Source organism: Athene noctua, chromosome 23, assembly GCF_965140245.1.
Source record: "Athene noctua chromosome 23, bAthNoc1.hap1.1, whole genome shotgun sequence".
Taxonomy (NCBI): domain Eukaryota; kingdom Metazoa; phylum Chordata; class Aves; order Strigiformes; family Strigidae; genus Athene; species Athene noctua.
Genome location: NC_134059.1, coordinates 2,527,233 through 2,553,083, shown reverse-complemented (window position 1 = coordinate 2,553,083; position 25,851 = coordinate 2,527,233). Strand labels below are relative to the sequence as shown.

At 44.8% G+C, this 25,851-nt stretch overlaps 1 protein-coding gene across 8 annotated transcripts in view; it reads left to right on the top strand.

Annotated features, from left to right (window-relative positions):
• Positions 1 to 25,851, top strand: part of PPP1R12B (protein phosphatase 1 regulatory subunit 12B) — a 126,805-nt gene that overhangs the window by 76,275 nt on the left and 24,679 nt on the right. For 7 of the 8 annotated variants that reach the window (XM_074925755.1, XM_074925753.1, XM_074925758.1 and 4 more), the window contains 3 exons: positions 720 to 903; positions 1,463 to 1,575; positions 3,156 to 3,200. In XM_074925755.1, the coding sequence (XP_074781856.1) occupies positions 720 to 903; positions 1,463 to 1,575; positions 3,156 to 3,200 (342 nt within the window). Of the gene's footprint in view, positions 1 to 719; positions 904 to 1,462; positions 1,576 to 3,155; positions 3,201 to 19,053; positions 19,720 to 25,851 lie in introns of those variants that run through there. The other variant, XM_074925759.1, reaches the window with a different exon arrangement.

Genomic DNA, 25,851 nt, shown 5'->3' with positions numbered 1-25,851 from the left:
CCTCATTTCCCATTGTTTCCGAGTTAATGAGACCATTTAGGATAGCTGAGATCAGGAGAAATTCTTTTGGGGATGTCTGTTTATTTTAAGGGGGGTAGTCTTGCTGGGAATAAGTAATGCTGGGGAGTAGCACTCACCTCAGCGATCTGCCTGAGGGGTGTGCATATGTAGGTGTTAGAGGTTAGCTGTTCCTTTGCTCTCCACTGGGAATTTCATTTTTCTGTCTCTTGCCAGAATGTGAAACTGTGTAAATCACAGAAAGTGGAATGAGAAGGCTAATGATAGAAATGTGGCCTGGATCCATCCTCGCTGCGCAGCCTGGACTGGGGCTTTGTGTTCACATTTTTCCACAGATGCTCTGTGTGTAATGGAAAGCTAGAGAGACCAGTTTTCTCCCCCTGCCATCACTTCTGTTTTTTCACTCTAAATAATTGGTTTCTATTAGATAACTTTTTTGTCCTGCCATTGGCTATAGGGATGAAGAGATTGATCTCAGACTTCCCAGCAATGGGAAGGTATTCTCATAGCGTAGCTGTGCAATGTCTTTAACATTCATCCCCATCTGATGGAATGAACCTGATCTGGCAAATGGAAGCGATCATTTCCAGCAGCAGTGAAGAAAACATTGCACTCTAAAAGATTACTCAGTTCCCTGAAATCCCAAATCTACTAGTTCCTCTTTATTCTATTAACTTTTTGTCATGGTTCTTTGTTTGTAGAGTGTCTATCGGCGATTAAGGTGCCCAGTACAACCAGACAAACCTACAACACCTGTATCTCCTTCGACGTCAGCACCTCTCCTTTATACAAGTTCATACCTGACTCGAACAAATAAGTATCTAGGTCTTGACTCTGTGAATCCAGCGGATTTCAGAGGTGCGGCCACAGAAATGGAGAAAAATGGTATGTACCCAGGAGAATGAAGAACAGTCAAAACTCCGGGATTTTCATGAGTTTTAAAACTTTGTGTGTACAGAGAGAATAAGTTTCCTTGTTATTTTGAGGGGAGAAGTATGGGGAGCTGCCATCTCACCAAACAAATGTTATTTGTTTAATTGGAAATCCTAATGTAGGATGCATCCTATTGCTTGTAAAAGAGAGGGATAAAAGGATGTTTTCCATTCTGGATAAATAAATGAGATAGTAATCCATGGAGCATTTAGATCTTAGAGCTGAGGGGAGCAATTCTACTAGTACAGTTTGTCCTCAGAATAGGAGTAAGTCAGGATAATTTGGGGAGAGCTGACAGCTAGGGTAATCTCTCTGGGGTCTCATAAAGGAAGGAGTGTGAGTAACCAGATGTAGCAGGGCACTGAGATTCTATTTCATTTGGTTTAATAACTCGTTTGTAATATAACACAAGCCAAGATGACCTTGATCAGCTTGAAAAGAACCCCAGTACCTTAGGAAAAGCACAGATGTAAATCACTGAAACCAAAGCAGTCTTTATTTGCTTGGCCAGAGTGTGAAGATCAGGATTTAGACGACAGATCTCCAAACAAACAGTCAATCCGAGAGAGGCGGCGGCCGAAGGAGAGGCGAAGAGGCACTGGCATAATTTTCTCCACAAAAGATGTAAGTTTGAGTTCCTTAGAGAAGAGAAACTCAGGCTGAACTCAGGGTGAATTTTCTTCCAGTTCCAAGCTTCAGATTTTTTTTCTAAGTCAGTTGATTTCCCATTAGTCCATCCCTCTCCAATTCTGTTTCAGACTGGCACTTCCAAGGGAATGGCATCCCTCTTTGGCCCCTGAAAAACCCAAGCAGGCAGGCTGTGGGAGGCCTGTTCTTGAGTCATAAATCACTGAGAACCTTGCAGAATTGTGAAAAGAGAGCCCACATGGGAGAAGAGAGATTAGAAGTCTAGTTTCTGTGGAAGAAGGAGGTCACAAGTCACTGGAAGTATTTTCAGATTCTTCTGAGCCCAAATTTGGTCATGCTTTAGACACCCTGAAAGGAAGACAATGAGGAATAAAACCTGTGTCTGGATCCCCTGCCCAGCACCAGAGAACACACACAGCATTAAATGCAGAAGAGCTGTCTGTGTCGTGGTCATTTCTCTTAGTTCTGGTTTCAAAAGGATTTCTTCAGTCTGAGGGAAGAAATCCAGCCCTCCAAACCTTGGTTAGAGATTCAGGTAGGAAAACAGACGACCCTTTGCAGGAAAGAATAAGCATTATTGCTAACAAGTCTGCAACAGTTCTAGTCCATCTATGGACATACAGCCTTCCTCATACACCTCAGGGGCAGAGGCTTCCTGCACAATAAGTGAAAAACCCCCCAATGGTCTTCCCTGTGGCAACAATAGATCTGTTGAATATATGGAGTTACAGACAAGTTGAAGGGCCCTGCTGGAAACCTCAGAATTTCTATTGAAGACTTGCTGCAAACATCCCTTTTAATTATTTTCAAATGATTCTTACTTTTTTTTTCACTTACATGCCAAATGTGATTTATTTTTTTCCTTACTTTTTTTTTAGTTAGATGCTTTACAGCTTGCCCAGTTGTCTAGTGGATCGTTGTAGCAATAGTACTAGCTTCAGAGCAGAAGGTAAATCACTTCTCAGAGTTTTAGTTCATTTCCTTGTTGTCTCTATATGAAACTGCAGCTACAAGTTCTGAAATACCTTGAGTTCAATACGGTAGTCAGTCAGATGTGATGCCATGGTAGTTTACCATTGCTCCATGAAATCCTGGAGCTGTTACAAAGAGGGAGTGGGTTACAGAGAGGCTGTGTAAGGGCAAATTATCTGGGATGACTAGTCTTTCCTCCTGGAGTCTAATTGAAGTGGAGGATATTCCTTGGAAGTCAAGTATTATGTCAACATTTCAGATATGTGGCCTTCCCAAGTGTCACAGCATTTGTTCCCTAAGTATATTAAGGAGTGTGACTCCTTCTCCTACTGACTTTTTAGGAGCATTTCAATTGCAGTAGCCATCTCAAGAGAGTAATTCTGTCCCCAGTACCAAGATCTTCTAAATGACCATTGGGTTACCAAACCTGATCTGATAATCAGCCAAAAGCATCTAGACAGGCATTTCTTTCAACAGAAGTGTTTTAGCTTTATCATCAAATTGTAAGCAACAAATTATCTTCTTGTGATAAAATTTTGTTGTCTCCAAGGCTGCCTAATTATACTGTTTGCTTTTCATCCTAGAATGATGATGAAGTTGATGGAAATGAGGAAGTGAAGGAAACTCGGGTAAGTGAAACCGTATGTCTAAGTAGTTGATATTTCACTCTTGAGTGTTGGTGGCAACAAGTTTTCTGTGGCTTTACTCTTGTTTATATGAGAGATTCAAGCTCTGTTCAGGAGCTGAGTATGAACTGGGAGGTAGTTCTCAGTAGCAAATTGCTTACTGATTTCTCATCTGAAAGAAAAATACTATCTTCAGACTGGCCTAAGTTCAAAAGTTGTCTCTCTGAGTGCTGTATAGGCAGCTCTCAAACCTGGAGGGACCGCAGCAGAAGCAGGGGTGAGTGCCTTACTGAGAGCACTGTCAGATGCTGTGATGGCTGGGGAGAGTGGCTGTCGGGTGTCCCGAGGAAGGTGCATGACCTTGTATCTCAGAATCACCCTGATGCTGTTATTTTGGACAGTATGTTTTGTATTTCTAAAATCTGTGCTCTTGTCTCCTCATGGATTTGTTTTATTGTGGGAAATTGTCTTGGCAAGCAACACATCCGAGATTGTTCGTTATTCCCCTGTTCTGCTTGCAATAGTCTCATTGTCCTTTGAGGCCCTTTCTTTCCTTTTATAATAATTATCAAGTCCTTCCAAATTGCCTGGTTTCTTTTGGTTTTGTCTGTTTTTAAAACACATTTGTGCCTGACAACATGACTTATTCTGACAGTGTTAAAGCTAAATACCTTTCCAAACTATTAAAGCATGATGTGGAAGACCTGGGAAAAATAGCAAACTTAATGTTGCATAGGGGTCAGTCTGCTTGTTTGATGTTTAATCTTTGCCAGAAAGTGTTGAACTTGTGGTAGCCTTTCCACATACTTTGCAATTCAGTAGAGTGATTGAAGCATCATTTTGTTGAAATCAAACGGTTCTTTGCCAAAAATTTTCTACTGAAAACACTCTTCGGGTGTATTTTTCTTTTTGCAATACTCTGTCAAAATGGGGCAAAGTCACGGTGAGCCTTGTGGGGGCCAGAGACTCATGCAGTGCAGGGATGGCTCTTGGCATGAGCTTATCTTTCAGTGCCAGCCTTTGCTTTCCCAGTGCTTGCTTTGCAACGTGAAATGTGGGATATTCCTTCCCACAGAAGCACCACCTGCTTCGAGTAGCCCAGGTCTTCCCACAGGAGTTTGTTCATAATGGTACACAGCTTTGTTAAATCTTCCACTTAACCCTGCGTGAAAGATTCAGCCATTTATCATCCTTAAAATTGTTTTGACATTTCTGCTGTCTCACAGTAAGACTGGAGGAGAGGTATTTTGTAATGTCTGAAAAGTCATCATAATAGAGACACCTAGTTTCCAGCAATCGTGTTTTGGACTTGCTGGGAATGTCTTGTTCTTCTGAGAAATTGTCCCAGATTAGCTAAATTAAGACAATATCTTGAGGCTGAAGGTTTGGAGGCTTCCTGGAGTCTAGCCCTGAAATTGTTGAAAACTCTACGGAGCACAGTCCTCACCACTCTTGTACGTGGGTAAACTGCACTTCGTAAGAACCCACCATATGTTCCTGCTCCAAAATTCAGGGTCACCCAGTCTCTTACAATTAATGATGCTATTTTCCCCCAAATTAATAGCAGGGAATATTATACTTCTCATGATAGCAATTCCCATTCCCAAGGAGATCTTGTACATCCCAAGATTTTCTTGTGGGTTCCTATCTAATAGCAGAGCAACTTCCCTTCAGCTCCCTTGGCCCCTTCACGTGTGCTTTGTGGCAAGTCCCCTGTTTTCTTATGCACCTCACATGTGTTAGACTCTGGTTTAGACTCTCCTTCCACTCTGCTGGTGCTGCTTTTCCCATTCTCCCAGACCTCTTGTTTTTATCCAGTTTCCAGTTCATTTTCTTTACTGCATTCCTCCAGCATCATGTCACTTGGTTTTCATCATTCCCTGGTTTATTCTACATCCAAATCAGAAAAATTTCTGTCCTGCTAGCTGGCCATCAGTTTGGCAAGAATCATGGAGCAGCTCATTGCTTTCAGTTCTAGTACCAAGCAGGAAATACAATTAATAATCATTAATTCATCAGTAATAATAATTCTAGAATGGCAGGTGCCACTATCAGAGTTGTGAACTTGAACACACTGAAGTGACCCATTTTAGTTGCAGACCCCCAAAGACTCTCCTAATCTTACGTGAGAAGGTTTGGGGGGTTTTTTCTCCAGTTTTTATATCTTGGCTGTTATTAGGAAGATTTTCATGGGAACCAAAAAAGGCTCTACTTGAATTCCCTCCCCCAAAACATGCAGTGCTGGAGATTAGTAAAGGAAAGGTAGATGCGCTTTCTGAAAAAGGAGCAAATACATGTTGTTCTGATTCTCAGAAGTGGATGAATTATTTTGGCTGAAACTTATGAGCACCAGCGTGGGAAACCAGCCCAGACGCTTTGGCTGAGTTTTAGGCAACTGCAAGCAGTCTCGTAATAGGATGTGTCAGGCAACCTTCATGTGTTTTGCTACCAACCCCGCCTTTCTGCTTGTGATGCAGACTGCTTGGATGCATTGTGGAAAGTTGGAAAACCAGACAGAGTTTTATTGTGGAATAAATGTTCAAGGGCACAAGGACTTCAGCTGGAAAAAGCCTCTGGGAAAGCAGCTTTAGGAGAGTTTTTTGTGTAGTTCCACTGGGAAGGATTTGTTCGGTCTGGAGAGACCTGAGATCAAACCAGAGATGGGGAAAAAAGTTTGGTCACAGTCTAGTCTCCATTTCTCAGAAAGTAAAAAAATTGCAAGAGTCTGAAAGATCCCGTTCGCAGTGCCAGACGGAGCAGCGTGGGTAGGCTGGCATTAGGAAACCTTTCCTGCTCCCTGCAAGTCAGTGACTGTGAAATAGAAGCCGAAATTCAGTTGCGGGGGGGCCAGTGAGTACAAATACAGTACAGTCAGTGCAGATGCATATCAGCAGCTCTGGTTCGGGATGCAGCGTTTAAAGGATAATGATGAAAAAAATTGACTGCTTGTGGCTTGGATGGGCACACGCTTTGCTGGGTAAAAAACTGGCTGGATGGCCGGGTCCAAAGAGTTGTGGTGAACGGACTTAAATCCAGTTGGCGGCCGGTCACGAGTGGTGTCCCCCAGGGCTGGGTTTTGGGACCACTCCTGTTTAACATCTTTATTGATGATCTGGACGAGGGGATCAAGTGCACCCTCAGTCAGTTTGCAGATGACACCCAGTTGGGTGGGAGTGTTGATCTGCTCGAGGGTGGGGAGGCTCTGCAGAGAGACCTGGCCAGGCTGGAGCCATGGGCTGAGCCCAACTGGGGGAGTTTCACTAAGGGCAAATGCCGGGGGCTGCCCTTGGGCCACAACAACCCCCAGCAGGGCTACAGGCTTGGGGAGGAGTGGCTGGAGAGCTGCCAGTCAGAGAGGGACCTGGGGGGGACTGATAATGAGCCAGCAGTGTGCCCAGGTGGCCAAGGAGGGCAACAGCATCCTGGCTTGTGTCAGCACTGGCGTGGCCAGCAGGGACAGGGAAGGGATCTGAGCCCTGTGCTGGGCACTGGTGAGGCCGCCCCTCGATGGGTGGGTTCAGTTTTGGGCCCCTCACCCCAAAAAGGCCATTGAATGACTCGAGCGTGTCCAGAGAAGGGCAACGGAGCTGGGGCAGGGTCTGGAGCACAGGTCTGCTGGGGAGCGGCTGGGGGAACTGGGGGGTTCAGTCTGGAGAAGAGGAGGCTGAGGGGAGACCTCCTGGCCCTCTGCAACTCCCTGCCAGGAGGGGGCAGAGAGGGGGGATGAGTCTCTGGAGCCAAGGAGCCAGCGCCAGGCCCCGAGGGAATGGCCTCAAGCTGCCCAGGGCAGGGTCAGGCTGGCTCTGAGGAAGGATTTCTGTGCAGAAGGGGCTGTTGGGCGTTGGAATGGGCTGCCCAGGGCAGGGGGGAGTCCCCGGGATCCCTGGAGGGGTTGAAGAGTCGGGCTGAGCCAGCGCTGAGGGATCTGGGGGAGTTGGGAAGGGTCAGGGTGAGGGTCATGGTTGGGCTGGAGGAGCTTCAAGGGCTTTTCCAACCAAGATGATTCTGTGCTAAGACTAAAGAGAGTGTTCTGATGTTAAATTTTGGAGAGAGCTTTACTTATCCCCAGCTCTTCTGGCTTTGACTTATACCTGTCTTCTGCCATTGCTATGGCACAGCAGGAGAAACTGGGAACAAATCTGGAAGAAAAATTATATTTTAAATGACATACCATACACAACAGAAGTTGAAAAATGTTCATAATCATTTAAATAATCTTGTCCCATTGCATTTCTCTTTAATGGCATTACAAATGTGCCTCACCTGTGTGTTAGTTCATCAAGGAAAAGCTTTAAATACAGGAGAATGCACCGAGCGTCATGTTGGTAAAGTAACATTTTCTGGGCAGAAAAAGTATCAAAGAAAACATTCGCTCTCATGAACTTCCTCTAGGTCAGTCTGTATAGCACAATAAAAAACCCAGACACATTAATGGAATTAATTTTTATGCAGGAATAGCACTGAAACGCATGATCATGGATTGTGATCACAGTAAGTATATTAAATAGGCTTCATTCTTGTCTCCGTGTACCTGGGTTTACAAAACACAGGTATTTTAAGTTCCGCAAAACACCATCAAGCCCGCTCTGTTTTGTAAATATTACGTGTTCTCGCTAGTTGTACTATTAACTTGAAATCACCAGATGCAACTGAACACTAACAAAAACTAGATCTCTGTCTCAAAGGACTGAATTTCTATGTTTAATTCCATGAATTCTAAGGGAAGATCAAGGAACTGGAAAATTCCTTATGCAAACTAAATGTCTTAATGTCATAACTGTTTCAGGGTTATAATTTGGCAGTCCTGATTTTGATATGGTCTATTTCTCACCTATATTTTTGCTTTTAGTGGCATTTTATCTTCCACTGAGACTTCCAGTTTAGCTTTTGTAATCGTGCTGTTTACCTTTTTGAAAAGATGGACTTAATAAACAACTGAAAGATCAGAAATAGCTTTAGTTAGTGTTTTGTGACCTGCCTGTCGTAGCCAGACTGCATGTGTGGGAGCCCTAGGAGTCCTAGCAACTACCCTGGATCCCACTATTTTATTGCCCTCTCTTCCCGACGTGGCGCAGCGAAGCGTGGCGCTCTGCAGGCTGGAGACGTGCCTGTGAACTGTCTTTTTAAGCGAAGGAAGACTCCGAGTCCTTTACTTTCTGGACTCGGATTGCCTAATATGGTAAGGTATGTCTTCATGGCTGTGCTGTTTTGCTGAGATACAAGGGAAAGTTGTCTAGTAAAAGGGAACACAATAGGTGAACTGCTTGCTAGCTGATAAGAAAGTCAAATCTTTTAATCTAGGTAGTACTATACGGTACTGTTCATCCTGTGCCTTGTTGCTACTAGCCCAGGGTCCCTTTTGGGGGACCAGGGATGCAAGTATTTTTCCCTGGTTTTACCCTTGAATATTTACTTCTAGCATAGATGCAGTGTGATGTGGGAGGGAAGCCATCTGGCCCATGTCCAAGGTAACATAGATGGTGCTCTGCGTCACTTGCATGATTATAGTTAAATTAGAGCATTTAATTATGTGTAAAGTAAGGCTGTGAGAGATTGGCTCTGTTTAGTCCTGATTATAAACAAAATGCTGTAACAGGTTGTGTATCTTGTGAGGAGAGGAGACCTTTAATATGTGTACAACTAGCAATGTAAAGTTGAATCTAAAATAGCAGAAAATTGGTGCAAGAGCATGCATTAGTGTTTTGCCATAGAGCTTTAAATATGGTGAAATATAGGTTTATTGTGTTTAGAGTGCCTGGGGTTCTTTGGGGTGGGAAGACACTACAGAAATTTAAACTCATTCTGCAAATATTTCTACAAAAAATTTTCACATCTGCACAGATTATTTGCCTCATGAGTTCTCCAGCCTAATACGCTTGTGTTGGTTATTCTTAACTTTAATGTTTGGAGAAGGGCATCAGACTTGCTGTCCACTGTCCCTGTTGATACAGCATTTAAATCACCAGCATGGCTGCTCAGTTCCTATTTACAGCTCTGGAAAAACATATTGTTTGTGCTTAAAGCCAAGCAATCCAAGTCTGCTATGTCAACTACAGGGTTACAGCTAAATGTGTTCAGGTTAATTCCTCTAATTCACCGAGCTGCTGAATTAGTAAGATGTAATGTGAAGCAGTGTCCATGATGGAGATGAGTAACACAAAACCAGCTAAAATCTGATCTGCAAGTCCCAGGAAGATGAAGCAAAATAGCGAGTCCTCCAGGAATGATTTACAAGGTCATAGACTCATAACTATTTAAGGTAACTTTATGCTTTAACTTCTTGTTTAGTAAATTACTCTCGGAATTTCAGTGTAGTCTGAGGTGACTAATCGTTGTCAGTTGTCAGCAAGTGATTTCTCCTGAAGCAGTGGAACTGAGGTTAGCCATGCATTGGATACCCACCAGATACCTTGGCTTTTGCTGGCGTTACTGGGAGGCCTGTGCAGTCAGTTCAAATTATCCCATTTCACCCCAGGGTCCTGTCCCTTTGCCTACATGGCAGCTGTATCACAGGTGTCCCGTGATCCTTTTGCTTTCTTCCCAGAAAGAGCTGGGAGCAGTGGGAAGAATAGGGTGTTAGCAGGATCAGGGCCGTGCGTGTGCATCTCTCCGCTTCCAGTGCAGTGTGGGTTCAGCACAGCCGCTCCAGGAGACAGGACTGGCCAGTTGAGTGTGGCTGCTAGCCTAGACCCGTTGGCCTGAGGACCAGCATTGCTCCCTGGAACATATCCCAAAGACAGGATAAATAAATCTATTGGTTTATGTCTAATTGTGTCTATAATTTGTGACTTTTTAAAGGTTAACAGCATTTGCTTGTGCTTATACACATAACAGAGCATCATATTAATTTTTGTTGGAAACTGTCAAACTGTCTCATCATGACGAGCTCAAAATTGTGGAAAGGAAAAATATCTCTAACTGCTGAACTACTTATAGCTGGTTCTCTGCCCCTCTGGGAGCTGATGATCGTACTTTGTCAGTCATCCAGCAGGCTGCAGGGAAGATGTTTCTCCTGATGTAGTTGAAGACATCCTTCAGAAAAGTCTGATCTGCTGGATTAACATCGCTGCATACAGCAGTGGGTGTCTGGGCAGCCCTAACGGCTGCGTCCCGTTGACACGGCTGTCAGCCTGCGCAGGGAATGGGGGAATTGTGCGTGGGCAATAGGAGGTGGCTTCGGCAGGTGCAGCTTGGCAGTCTGTCACACTTGCTGCTTCCCTTCTAGCCCTTTCTCACCTGTCTGCTGGTGAGTGCTGCTTTGTGGTGCTGTGGCAAAGCCCCCGTGAAGCTGATAGTCCTTAGTGTCTGGGTGTACCCTGCAGTATGGTGCAGTCCCATGCTTAGGTAGTAAATGATTTTTCTCCCAGATATGTCCAGAAGGAGCAAGGAGTAGATGCTGTATTGTCAGATGGCTAAGAAAGAATTCAGGAGTAATCTAAATTTGTTTGGAAAACTGAAGTCAAATTCCCTGGCCATAAAATATCCTTTGGAAACTACCACTGTAGGAAAAACTGTGTGTTCCAATGATTCAAGTGTGGTGATGCTGTTTGTCCCCCTTGTCTTTAAAAGGTCACTTTTTGTTCTGAGTTTGTATCCTCCCACATGCTTCTTTTGAGAGAGAGCCTCATATTTGGAAAGTCATTGTTAGTTTTTTGCTTTTGGATATGGAGTTTCCCCACTAGAAGTAATGTTATTTGGCAGAAATTACTTTATTATTTGGTAGGTCAAGATGGAGAATCTTTAAACTTCAGAAGTCCTTCCTGGCAGGAATTTCCCACCAGCTTTGGTTTAATTCACGCCTCGGCATGTTTTTGTTACTCATTACAGTAGGTACCTAGCACATAGCTAATGCTGGGTGCTGTTGTGGGTTGGTTTTATTTATTGAGAGAGAGAGAGAGAGATGCTGTTTTTCCATTGCTCCTAGATTTCATCCTTGGGAGTGAACGTAACCTCTGCACCACAATCTGCTGCTGTTGAAGGAAGGCCAGAAATAGGTTTGAAACATAGTTAGATAGCAATGTGTTGAAGTTATACATCTGTTTGGCCAGTGGCACTAGAATATTGGCTTGTGTCAGCCGGTTGCTTCCACAGATGAGCTAAAAGAAAGGTTTTACCGCCGTGGAGTGGCTGGGACGGGTGGGAGGTACGCAGGATCTGATGAATTTAGATAAAGAGCAAAATGGATCATGACTCTGTTGTGAGTGCCTCGAGATTTCTGTTTCTCTATGTCATATTTTGGAAAGTCCCTTAGCCTGAAATAGCTATGTTTACATCTGGTTCCTATATTAGTGTTTGCTTTCTCAGTTTCCCTGACATGGCCTGTTAATATCTTCGCAAATTTCTGCTACATTCCTCCTTTGTAACTCAGCATGTTTGTGCTGCTTCATCCTTTACAAGAAAGCTGGATGGGGAAAGAGGGAACCTGTCAGTAAACATTTGCAGAGAGTGCAACTGCTGAACAACTTTGGAAAATACTATGTTCTAACATTGCTTTATCCTTAATGGTAGTAAGTGGATGAAATCCCTTGATTTTTGGCATGAGCAATGCTCTAAACTGGACTTCTGAGTGGACAGTGGAGAGCATCTCTCCAGGTTTTATCAGGCTGCTTTTTTTGAACGAAACATGAGTTGGGGGGGGAAAAAGCCTGACTGTGAAAAGACAGAGCCAGGTTTTGGGTGGACATGAAGCAAATTATCCGTAGACATCAGTCTTCCCACTGCTGTGCAGACATCATGAGGATTATGGCATGAAAATACACAGTGCTGGGGTCGCCCCAGGCCTCTGGGTTTGTAACTGTGGTTGCATTTACAGCTTTGAATGGAATCAAATCTGTGGTCTTGGATACATTTATTTTTGGCAGAGTAGTGACTGTCTCCCTGTAATGGGAGTCTGCTGCTGCAGCGTTGTTTTATTGTTGCCGATCATGGCTAAATTGCCATCCATTTCTGTAACCTCTCACCATCGTCCCTTCTGGAGATGATGCACTTGAGATAATGAAATCCTTCTCCTTCTTCTGCAATCTTCTCTTCAAATTCAGTTCTCAACTTCTGAGGTTAGGGAGGTCCCCAGAGGTGTTGGTGAACACCCCTGCTTCTCACCCCCTTAGAAGTGCTGGATTTGAGTAGCACCTTCTCTGTGCTTCCAAAAACTCAGTTCTGCTCCACGGAACTACTGGAAGACTTCCCTCCTGCATGCATAGTTTGACACTTACAGGTACCAAAATGATGTTCCTGTGCTCAGAATGATGCTTTTTTAACTCTCTTCACTACCGCTTTTTATTTTCTATAGTTATAAGAAAGCAAAACGAAAAGAATTCTGAAGTTTTATATTTAAAATGTGCTATTCTCAACCCACACTAAAATTATCTGCTTCTACTGCTTAACGCTAAGCCAGGTATGCCTAATGGGTATAGCTTCCAGCCTTTTTATGTTAAATTTAGTGATGGGAATAAAAAGTGGGGGAAGCATGATGCTATATGTGCAGTTATAGACTGTCAGCTGCTGCGTGTGTGTTTGGGAGGAAAGGAAGATCCTTTCCTTCTGCTTCCTATCTGCGAGACATAACGCCAGATCTGCTCATGGGAATCCTAGTCAGTGCACTGCAGATGAAAGCCTGTTCACTTCTACGGGTTGTATTCCATTTATGGCAAACTGCTGCAGTGCTTCACATCACGTTTACAACACAGCTTATTGCCTGACCAATAATTTCTTTGCTACAGCCCTTCAGCCTTCTGTTGCTGAACATAACCATTACTGCCTTTTTCAGTTCTAAATAAACACCGAGAAGCTATAATTGAACCTGTTAAAGCTTGCATATAATTTTAAAGTTATTTATTTACAGTGTTTTAAAGTGTTTTTTTTATATAGCGTGTATTTGCAATCAACTTTTCATTATCCAAAATAATAGTGGGTTGGGTGTTAACAGTGAATACAGCTGAAGCTGCTTTGTTGTGTTGTCCCACATAACGGTTGTCCTATGGATTCTGACAGTGTATCTGCAAACTGGATTATAGTCCATAGATAATAGTTAGCTGTACAAAAAAGGTTTATTATTACAACTTTTAAAGACTCACTTTTCCTCGCATCTCCTGCGTTAAGTAACGGTGCTGCTAATTCCAAATCAGTTCATTATGCACTGAAATGAACAGTTTCTGTACAGAATCAGCAGAATTTCTTTGCACGAAAAGCGATGAGTACAGTGAATAAAGATGTGAGAGCAGGAGGGTTAACAAGACTCAGCCTTTTATTTGCAGGTGAATTCCTTTCCAAATTTTTTGGTAATACTCTAGAGAATTTTTACTACCAGATCCCACATAGAGGAAGTAACAACTGGTGTGCAGGTACCTGAAGTGCAGTAACCAGCAGTCCTGTAACCTTTCATCTGACTGTGGAGGCCTGCGTGTTTAAACAAAATGGTATTCCTGGCTTGTCAAACCCAATCTCAGATTGAGTACGGGCTTTTCCTTTGCAAATAACAATGCTCGTGTTTCATTTGGACATAGTGAAAGACAAGTGCAAGACAAGTAAGAAACTCTTCCAGGGACAAAGCGGTGATACCGTTTAGTGTGTGTGAAGACTGTGTGTTATTTAGGGCTTAAATAATCACAAATATAGGAAATCCTGAGATGAAGGGAATCACAGGATTTATTAAACTTTGCCCACAGTATAAATGTTATTACAAAGGGGAGGTTCAGTACTCTTACACTATGAATTTCAGTTTTGTATGTCAATCCAGTAACATAAAAGCAATAGGAAATCTAATCCTGACTGTTCTTTATAGCCTGCATCAATAGTTCAATAGTTAATGGGTTTTTCATGAGTAAACTGAGTTTCTCTAGATTTTTTACAGAACTACTTTAGACCCAGAACAATTATTTTATGGGCATATAGTGGTTTTGTAGCCTGACTCTTGGAAACAACCGCTGGGGTAGTTTATTTTTGCTCTATTTCTCCAGAGAAATGGCATGAGAATAAATACGTCTTTAGAATGGATTGAAGTATTGCATAAAATATGAATTACAGATTTCAGTCTTTCCCTGGGCTGGAACATGACTCAACGCACAAACAGCACACTTTCCTCCTGCAGGTGGGAAATCCAGAAGTGAGGGCTGTGAAGGGGGTTTTTTTTGTGGAATAGCAAACAGCTGAACTCCATGGAAAGGGGTACCAGTGGTATCTGGGGTTGTGTTAAGCGATTTAGTGGGGGTTCTCTGCTTCTCAAAGAAAAGTGAGCAAAATGGTCTCAGCGATAGGTTTAAAGGAAAACATGAAGGGTGTTGCCTGCGTCTCTCCCTTTGTGGTGCTTGTCCCATTTGGTTGTAATTCACACCTTGTGTCCCTGCAGTACAGCCCCATTGTTCTTGCCTTGCTTCGCCCAGCGCAGGAGAGGGTCACAGCACGGGCTGTGCCACCGGTGAGACCCCATCCTCAGAGGCTGAGTGTGTTAGTCCCAGCATACCTGACTTAAACTGGTCTCTAGCACTGAGGCCAGCTGAGACAAGGAAGGCTCATCTGTGTTACCAAACCCTCTTACCCTCCCAGTTGGTGCGTCTGTGGGACAGTCCCCGTGAGCACCCAAACTGTGCATGGAAGAGTGTTGGTTGGCCAAGGACAAGACGATGCCAGAGACCTTCCGACAGCTCAGTGACCATCAGGGTTGTGTGCTGGTGGGCAGGGATGGTCCCTGGCTGTGTTTCATTTTACAGATGTGGCCGAGGAGACCCTATGGGAAGGTGTGTGATGTGGAAAGCACCCTGGTGCTGTGTGGCCCCAGTTCATGCCTCCAGCTCAGCTCCTCCATCTGCTGAGCCTCATGTACCTGCAGACATCAGCATGCTCTCCAGTACGTGCCTGCTTGGGGAGATAGGAAGGTTTGGCTGCAAATGAAGTCAACTGAATGGGAAGTAATTCAGTGATGTACATGAGTGTGTGATAAAGCTGGTGTGGAAAATGACAGCTAGGACTTTGAGGACATAGTTTGGGGATAATTTGTTCCAAAAATACCAACTACTCCCCCTCATCCTTCAAGTTTTATTAGAATTCTGATCTCCCAAGAGGGCTTCTCCTTTCCTTCTCGTCTGCACTCCCATAGAATATGCTGTGGGCTCACAATGTCTGAGAGCATCGCTCTGCACCTCTGGCTTTCACTCCTAGTTGGTTTCCCATTTTTGTCTACTGGTTGGAAAGCTACAGCACTGCTTAAATTTTTTATCAGTGTCACATTCTGTAGGTGAATATTTTCAACACAGGTAAAAGGGGTGTTTATTTTTTCCCTCAAGTATTTAGCTCAGGGCTTCATCTTCTTCCTGGTACATCATTTTCTTGGATAGGGCTCCTCCTCTCTAAATAATTTTTAAAATTGGGTACAAACACAAGTGTCATTACCAAAGGAAGGGAGAGGATAGCCTCCAAATGGAAAAGGAAAGATATCTGAAAAAAGTGATCATAGTCAAGACCATAGCTCTAAGTACAGGAAATATACTATTTCATATAAATATAGGAAATATACCATGCTATAGTACAGGTGTCCTGTTGTACTCAAAGATGAGAAGAAACTTTAAGGTGATTTTGCCCAGAAACACGCTGCAGCATGAATCACAGAATCGTCAGAATCGTCTAGGTTGGAAAAGCCCTTGAAGCTCCTCCAGCCCAACCATGACCCTCACCCTGACCCTTCCCAACTCCCCCAGATCCCTCAGCGCTGGCTCAGCCCGACTCTTCAACCCCTCCAGGGATCCCGGGGACTCCCCCCCTGCCCTGGGCAGCCCATTCCAATGCCCAACAGCCCCTTCTGCACAGAAATCCTTCCTCAGAGCCAGCCTGACCCTGCCCTGGGCAGCTTGAGGCCATTCCCTCGGGGCCTGGCGCTGGGGCCTTGGCTCCAGAGACTCACCCCCCCTCTCTGCCCCCTCCTGGCAGGGAGTTGCAGAGGGCCAGGAGGTCTCCCCTCAGCCTCCTCTTCTCCAGACTGAACCCCCCCAGTTCCCCCAGCCGCTCCCCAGCAGACCTGTGCTCCAGACCCTGCCCCAGCTCCGTTGCCCTTCTCTGGCCACGCTCGAGTCATTCAATGGCCTTTTTGGGGTGAGGGGCCCAAAACTGAACCCAGGAATCGAGGGGCGGCCTCCCCAGTGCCCAGCACAGGGCTCAGATCCCTTCCCTGTCCCTGCTGGCCACGCCAGTGCTGACACAAGCCAGGATGCCATTGGCCTTCTTGGCCACCTGGGCACACTGCTGGCTCCTGTTCAGCCAGTTGTCAATCAACACCCTCAGGTCCCCCTCTGACTGTCAGATGAAGTAAACATCTGGTCAGTCTCAGGGTTTGTCCAGTGTTGTAAAAATGCACATGGAAGATTATTTTTTGCCGTGTCTTTCCAGTACTGTATAAATATTCCTTAGCAAAGTAAGCAGCCCCACCGCTACAGCACAGACCAGTCTGCTGGTTCTTACTGAGCAGTATCCTTAACAGACAGAAGCAGTCAGCTCTCAACCATGACCTTGAATATTAGAAACATCAGGATGTGAGGACAACAGTGCTGCAAAGGAAGAGTCGGGTTTCATTCCTACGCAGGGGAAAACTTGAAAGTAAACTACAAAACGACAGGAAGAAACCCATAAATTAGGCACCCTTGTTGAAACAAAGATGAAACTCAGCGTGTTTTGCCATATTGCATCTCATTCTGCTATCTTTCTCCTGGCTAATATGGATACTAATTCTCATGCCACCCCTTCCCTTTAAATGAGTTATTGTCCACTAAGGTGCATTTTGTCAATCTGTGAGGCATCTGCATTGGATGACTAATTAACTTTTAATTAGTAGGGAATAGCAAGCCCAATTTTTGTTTTGGTTTGAGACTCAGGCTGTGAGTTCTGTACTGAAATGTTGATTTTGGAGCTTTCTCACCCCTCCTCAGCAGAAACGTGACCATGGAGGGATCTGGCAACGGTTCATTTAGGACTGAATGGGAGGGGAAGGAAAACCCTGCAATTTAGAGCTGTTTCGCTCCACCGTGGTGACTAAGCTGGACTTTGTCAGCCTTTTAATTGTGATTGAGACACTTCAGTCTGCTGGTGGCCACACAGGTTAGTCCAGTTTCACTTACAGTTTTGAAACCCCAGAAACTGAGACGTGCAAAAGGATCACCTGTGTGTGCAAGTGCTATAAATATGCATTTTAAATGTCTGAACAATTTTGTTGTCACTGAATGGCAGAGTCAGACTCCAGACTGTTGGGAGAGGTGGAGAGTGGGGGTGATGAGTGCAACAGATGGAGGCTGGAAAGATCAAGGTCCTGCCACAGTCTCCTTGAGCAGCGGGGTGCCTGTCACTACCTTCTTGTGTGTCTGGACTTAATTTCCATACCTTTAAAAGGGAATGCAGAAATATTGCCAGGCAGAATTAGACCTTTCAAAACATCCTTTCCCCCCCCCTTCCTGCAGTCAGTGAATAATGAGTCCCCTCCTTCCTCATGATGAGGTATCGAGTAGAAACCTGATCTCGAAGTGACTTAGAGAAGGACAGTCTGGCAGCCCTGTTTCCCTCTCTCCATGGTCAGACAGTGTTGCTGCATTGCCCCTGGATAGTGAAGATCCTGGATGCAGGAGAAATCCATGCATCTTCTATTCCAAGAACCCTTTTCCAACAATGCGTCAGTAAAATTACACGGTTGCCAAGCAGTGTGCAAAAAAGGGGCAATATTTCAGATCAGTAGAAAGATGTATAAGTGTGGTAATACTCTTAAAATGTTTTTATATAGATATTCTTCTGCACTTGCTAGGAAATTGATGATAAAGCAGCCTGTGGAGCTGGAGCAGAACGTGCACTGCAGATAGGTTAACTCCAGGCACCCAGCGACTTGGTCAGCAGCTGGTAAGGGTGGATGTGAATGAGTCCACATGAGGACACATCCTTCGGTGTGGTACCAGTGCGTTAACACTGCCTTATTGGAACTGGTCCAGTGCAGATACCTGGGCTGATGCCTTTTCAGCAAAGAAAAACGTAGATTTGCAACCTTACGGTTTCAAGACTGTGCTTAGTGTATGAGAGCTATTAAATCAGCACGCCCACTGTGTGTTTGAGGGCATTTTTCAAGTGAACATCCCGTGTGCTTATTTATATGGGACATGAGGGACATCCACTTGCCTTTGCAGTGAACAATCTTGCCATTTCTGAGACACTGCAGAGCGTGGCTTTCCAGTGAGCTCGCTTGTGCAGCAGCAGCACAGCTCAGCACAGAGCTAGCTAGAATTTGTCGAGAGGTACATGCTCTCCCCACCCTTTTTATTTTCTTCCAAGCTCCTCTCCCCTCCTCCTCAATCCCAAACACTCGTTTGAATGAGTGTACATTACACAAGCTCCGCGTCACCTTGCAGCTCAGAACAGGCTTATGAGCAAAGAACAAAAATCCTGTTGTGCTGCATGAGTGTGTCCTCCCTTTAATGGTATGAACTACTCTGTGTCCTTTAAAATATCTCCCTTTGTCACAGCCGCAAAGCGCGTGCTGGAATTTAAGCTTTGCCAAGCGCCATCGATTTGCCTCTGACCTCCCGCTTACAGCCCACCAGGTCTTGGGAGCTTATAAGTTGTTTTCTTTCCTTCCCCCCCTCCCTTCTTTTTCTTTTTTTCCCTTTTTTCCCCTACAAGTGGCAGCCCAAATCCCAAGCTGAAAGTGAATCGCTGCTGCTGGCTGCCCTCCAGCATTCCTCGCGGAGCGAGTCAGGATCTGGAATGTCAGAAGGCAGCGGCGGGAGGGACGGGAGAAGCCTGTGCGTGGGTAACGGCGCCCAGGAGGAGGAGGAGGAGGAGGAGGAGGATGGAACAAAACACAACTTCATCTGGACTGCCCCTTTCCAAACCAGCGTTTGTTCCTGATTTATGCTTTCGCGTTTCACTTAAAGCATGCAGCTCTGCGCAGTGACGGCAGAGAGCTCACAGCAGTGCTCCGGAGTAAAACAGGTTTAGGTTTTCTTTTCTTTCTCTGGCAAAAGCTTCGTGTGTAGATAAACTGAGCCGGTTTTCCAGTTCTCTCTTGAGCTGGGAGTTTTTGCCTCCTGCAGTTTTGGGGGGAGATCACTCTGGTCCTGTGGCATACGCTTTGGATGAGGGGAAATGTCCTTTTGTGGAGAAGTCGGGACGGGGCCCAGCTGGTGAGGCTGGCACGGAGCAACGCCCGGCGCTGGAGCACAGCAAGTCCTTGACACTTTCTCTTCTTCTTCTTGGACAAGAAGCATTGTGGAGCCTCAGCTCTCCCTGCAGCAGATTAATGCCTAAAATTATACACCCTAAACAGCAGGGTTTAATTACCAGAGCTGTGAATAGTTTAATTAGTTTGTTCTGACCTTGGAAGAAGGACCTGCCCAGTGCTGTAGAGCGACAGGAGAGCAAGACTTGTATTGCTTCTCAAAGACACCCAACCCACGAGGCCATGTCATCCTTGTACACCAGGAGTAAAGAATATACTCGCAGCAGGAAGGCTCAGTCAGATTCTCCCCCATCCTCTCCTTCCCCGATCGCAAAGACACTCAGAGTAAGCAGCTTTTTCCTTTCTGTATTACATGGAGCTGGGCACGTGCTCTGAGCAGAGACCAGTGGTGGTGGTTTGTTGTCTTACCCTTGGAGACCTGTGTCTGTGGTTTGCTTTGGAAAGAGGATGGTTTAAATGAAACTTGGGAAGTTGCCTCTGCAGCAACAGGTTTTAAGCAAGCTGCCAGAGCTCTTGCATTGGGATTATTTGCATTAATAGCTGTAGGGAGTTGCTGTGATGGTAGGTGTCATCGTCGTGTCCCCCCCCTGTCCCTGCCCCCCCCCCCCGATCCTGCTTTTCACAGAAACATCATTCTCCTGGTAGGGTATTGCTGGATGAAAACCTCACCCATGAAATGAGGCAAAACCTGACCAGCTTGTTAAACTGCACCCTTTCCATAAACGCTTTGATATTGCTGGTGAAATAAGGTTTGCTATCCAGCTTTCACCCTTGGGGCTGTGCTCACCTGTGGTATGGCTTAATAACTTCAACAACAACAAAAAATTAAGAAAACCACCTGTAGCAAGAGGCAAGTCAAAGTAGTTAACTAGTTTTCCTTAAACCAGAGCCGGTGTACCCATCTACCAAAGTGTTTGAAAGTTGGGATGTTTTGTAACAGTATTGCTAATAGTTGTGTGAAGGGCTGTCACGAAACTCTCCGAATCCATATCGTTATACGTTTGCTGTCAAGAAATATTATCATGCCAGAGTCAAAGCCTGGAGGAATTAGTTTTAAAAAAGCAGGCTAATTTTAGATGTAAGCATTAATTTAATCTGAGCACTGGTGTTTGCTCAAATCAGATACGCATTGTCTGCTCCTTGTGAAGTGACAGATCTTGGTCTGGAAAGAGCATTGCCTGAAATATGTAAAAAAGGGTTTTAACCCACTGCCGTGGTGTTAATGGAAGCAGTCCCTGACCTTGGGAACTGATGGCTTTCATGGCTGCTGGTTGCCCCCAGGCTGTTAACTGTTTAACCCAGGAGCAGGAGTCTGTGCTTTCTTCCTGTCTGGAGTTAGGGTATCTCTGAGGAGGTTTTAGATAATCTCAAACTATCCCCTGTGTGCTTAGATGGACTTTCTTCTCATCAGTTTTTACAGCTGTGCTTTCCCATTCCTCAGTAAATTGCCACAGTATTGATAGGCACTTAATAGCAGGTGGGGAACCTTTTAGATGTGCTCTTACTCATGGAATAAAGCTGAACATGTTTTAATTTCTTCCAAAACCCAGTTTTTTTAAGATCAGTCATGTTTGGCATACATAAACTGACTCATTTTCCACCCCTTATGCATCTAGGCATAGAAACAAGTGACAAACATCTCGCAAGAGCCGTGACTGCTGTGTTCAGGTGCATGCCTGCCTGCTTTGATGCAAACTCACAGCGGGTGCTGCTTTTCTCGCAGTAGCCATGATGGCATTGCAGGCTCTTGGGGGGCCCCATGAGTGTTGGAGAAAGTGGTGGGAGCTCTCAGGGAGGTACAGAAAGGTGCCGAGTGGGAATGGGAGGTCCTGGGGAAGAGCTTCCCTCAGCTTCTGGTGGCAGTGTGATTTGGGTGAAGCAAACATGCAAGGATGGAAATCTTGATGGTTCTTGCAGTAGCAATGGTAACGCCAGCGGTGGCTCCAGAGCAGCGATGTGGGGGAGGCCAGACCAGGAGTGCAGCAGCATCAACTCACGAGTCAGGGCAGGAAGCAATCCTGATGCTCTCTGGGTTATGGAAAATAGCTCATGCCTTAGAAGGCTAATTAGGGAAGGATTTACAGCAGGCTAAAACAAAGTATCCGAATTAACTCTTTCTCCAAGACAATGTAATTCTGCCATGAGCAAGAGAAATAACGGAGTGGGGTTTTCTCTGGATTTGTCCCATGTGTGTATTCCCCTCCACTCACTCCCCCATGCCCATGGTAACAGCAGGCCTTGCCGCAGGGTGCCACCAGCCTTAACAAAACAGGTAGGAATGTGATATCTTCGAGTCTTTTATCTTTCCATCCTGTCTGGATTGATACCAGCAGACCTGTGGACTCTAAACGTTCCCATCTGAGCAGAGGTGCAAAAACACATAAGCAGGCAGGGGGCCTCACGCATGGTACAGACGTGGAAAAAACCTCTGAGAGAACCAGACAAAGCCAAGAAGGTTTTACTTACGAAGGTATCAGTGCCAAACAGCTGCCTTCAAATGTCATTCTCAAGGCAGTTTCCTCTGGCATTCCCTGCTGCACTTGCTCTGCTGCTTGCAGTGCTCCTCCTGAGGTGTTACAACAATACTGAATGTGGGTTTTTTCCAGCTTTAATTGATGGGATTCCCCCATACGCACAGCTGAGAAGGGCAAGCACTTCTCAGTGAACTCCTATGAGTCATAAGAAAGGCAATAGCCTTGAACAGGGCATGAGAGGAGAGGCAGGCAGAGGAGACTCTGGAGCTGGGTGTTGGTGTGCAACCACCTCGATGTGCAAGGTCAGCACAGTCCTATTGCCCCTGAACCTCTGCAAGCTGAAGTACTTAATTTCTTGTGTCACGACAGAACATCCCAGAAATAGCTAAGTAAATCCTGTTAAATCACTCAGGGTAAACATTGCTAACTCCACCTTTTCAGCTGCTTTAATGAGGATGTTGCTAGAAAGTGGCAACTCAAATCCCATTGAAACCAATTGAGATTGTGCTGTTATTTGGCAAAAGCTTTTTTGTGGCGGTAGGTGCCTTTTCATTGCACCATACTGTTTTAGATCAAGATTTCTCTTTCTCAGAAGAATATTATTCGCATAGTCAGTTCCAAGGGTGTAATAGGCAGCCCATGGTATGAAGCATCATAAGCAGAGAAGCAAATAAATGGCAGGATTGGAAGGACGAGGGTGAAAGCAAGGACTGAATTTTATTTATTTATTTATTTATTTATTTATTTATTTATTCTATTTATGTTGGGCCAGTTGGGTTTTTTCATAGGAAATACCCTGTAGTTTGTGTTTAGGCTCATCCATCTGTTCATTATGGTACTTCTTAACCCTTGTGCTTCTCCAGGGGATATCAGTTAGACAGGAAAATGAAAGCTGAGGAACATACACGCTCCCAGCTTACTGCGCAGATACTAATTGCAGCTCTTCAGTTGTTTACCACCTCTTTGTCAACCAACTTTCCTTTCTTTTACAGACTGCTCCTTCTTGTCTTGTCATCCAATATTTTTTGCTGTAGAAAAGACCATCAGAACTTAAACCCATTGTCAGCGTGCATGTGTGCTGTTCGTTCAGTAGTGGCTGCATCCTTCTGACTGCCATCACTTGATGGTTGTTACTTGCTTCATGAGAGGCTCTACATAATTCTTGTTGTTTTGGCCATATTCACAGTTTCACTACAAGGCTTTTTCCCTCTGGTGTTGGATCACTCCCTCATTAAGCCACGTTCACTGCTTATTACTTGAGCTTTCCAGCCAAATTTTTGACAGTAAGGCCTCAGCAATAAATTTTTAAGTATACTCAGTGGTCTGTACGGATTGATTTTATTCTGCCTTTCATTGGAGCGTCTGAAGGAGCTGCACTAAGTGGTATGTGGGATGCAAGAGCATCACCTTCTATGGGCCATGTGTTTTCACTGAGTCACTTAATAGTAATACTTGAGCGTAAAAAGCAACTGTTTCCAAATTGCCATGTCTGTTAGCCAGCCTCCAAATCAAGCCTGCAGTTGCTCTAAGCACTGATTACCATGGCAGCAAATGCTCCTAATCTGGGTGTGATTTTGATGTGGACATGTACGTGTAGAATCCAAAGCAAATCTTAAAGGACAAAAAGCTAATGCACAAAAATGTTTGCCTTTTGAGCTGCAGATGTTTGGCATGCAAATAAAACCAGCATGGTTTGGATATTAATACATAAATAATGGTATAAAACCTTAGAGGTCTGGTAATGTGACCAAACTAGACTACTTTTAATCAGAGAGAGATGTCCCGGAGTGCTGAGAGGTTGGTAGAAATGGCTGATCAGATTGCAGCCTTCGTAGGGTTATGCATATAAATGTGTCTGACAGTCAGTTTTCATTCCGTGAGTGCTTTTGCAACAAGTTTTATCCTGTTTTGGATATTCATGGTAACAGGTTTATTCTCCCATTAGCTAGACCTGTATGAATCATTTGGCCTGCTGTGCTGCTGCTGCAAATGCGTTAGAGAATAAAGCCTGTTATGAAAACATTTCTCCAGAAAACTTTATCTTCCTGGGTTTCTATTTGGTGGCTTGGACTCATTCTAGTTGTGATAAAAACGATGCCATGTAAATTGAAATGCGGTCAAATAAGTTGTCTCACGACATTTTCTATCTAATTTTTGGATTGCTGACTAGTTACATAGTATTTGCAGAAATTATTACCTCCTTTCCCATCAGCCAACAAAAGATGTGGGATACTGAAACTTGAACTTTAGGGAAGTTAACCTGTCTGTGTTCTTCAGCACCTTGTTTTGTTTATCACTGGTTATTTCTCAAGTGTCATGTTCCTTAGATGGGTATCAGAGGAAATCTTTCTGGGTTGTTTGATGTCTGGGGTTTTTTTGAAGTTTCATCTGTAAATATCTGTATCTGGAAGCATACTGGGAACTTCTAGGCATTCTTAGGCCACCACCCGTTAGATGTTCCCTGCTGTGAGTCAGTAGCCAGTCTCCTCTCCTGTCACTGGCTACATGTGGATGTATAAATAAAATGGGTCAGGGCACGTGCTCTGACCCGTGCGGTAACTGGCTTGTGTGTCTGCAGCTAAACTTTCTTCTTCAGCTCGCTTCCCTTCTGAGGAACAGAGCGAATTGATCCGAGCCAAAGCCGTAGCAGAGATTCTGTTAACTATTAAAGGGCCTGAATGGTCATGGATGATTCAGGAGGAAGCACATGATGTAACACTACAACCTCATTTAAAACTCCCGTTTTGGCCCTCTACCACCTGGTCAGTGCTGGGTGCCTTTGAAGAAGCTGGTTGAGCAGCCAGAGCACAATCACGTGTGAGAGCTCAGCTTTAGCTCGACTGGACGGGGAGGCCAGAAGGTCAGAGGACGTCCTGGGGTTGCACTGGATCAGCCTGGACTGTAAAAGGAGTAAAGGGATAAGGAGTAAGAGGATATCTATAATTTGGGTCAGCTCATGGTACAGCCACAAAACCAAGCATGTTGGCACAACTGAGACGGGGAGGTGCTGTGGGATGGGAACAAGTGGCCACGGGAAGTGATGGGGAGAGCGGCTGGAAACTGTGGGCAGGAAACCACTTCAGACTGCTGAACTGGAGACAGTGTTTACTGCAGTTGCAGGAGCCTGTTATAGTTTTGTTTTTCATAAAATGAATACAAAACCATAGAAAACAGGGCTAGAAGAGACTCGGAGCTCAATCCCTCCATTTTCCCAGGGCACCAGCAGCTGTACATATGCTGTTCCTGACAGCTGTGTCTTGTGCTTGCAGACTTGCACCAGTGGAGATGGTGCCTCATGCACTGGAGCTTCAACTGGTGGTCAAAGAAAAACAGGTGGACCTCGGAGAATTGTTAATTGTTGTTGGTTTGGGTTTTTTTACAATGAATTGCAAATTCTGTTGAATGATCCCTAATTGCTGAGGCGGTTGTTGCAGTTCAGTAGAAATAAGATCTTTGGAGCAGAAGTCTTCAAATAGGTAAGAGTAGCTCTAGGTTTGGATCACTGACTGGCAGCTGGTCTGGAGCTATTTTAGACTGAAACAAATAAGGGGGAGGGAGGGAGAAAGTGTAAACAGTTTTAATTCTAAAATCACAAGATGCTTGGGGTGACGCAGATGGGTCAGCATACCTAAACTAGCTCCCGTTGCTTTTCCATGCAAGCCCTTCCTGTGGCTGTGCCGGGGATGCCAGCCGACTGCAGGCTGGAGGAGTGTTCACCAGATTTTGGAACATGCTCCACACTGAAAAGTTGGCTGGTTGGCTTTAGGCAGCTTGAATCCTGGCTAGTGACCAAACAGGTATTTAAATACCTGATCGTAACACCTGAAAACATCCTGCTAGAGTGTTACCAGGGGCAAAGAAGATGTCATTGCCTGCAGACCTGTGGTGTTTAGGAGCAGAAGTCTTTTCTTGTGTCACTTGGCCATTCAGCTTTTATTTCCTCATGTCTGGAGAGTTTTGTCTAAGATCAGATCGCTTTGCA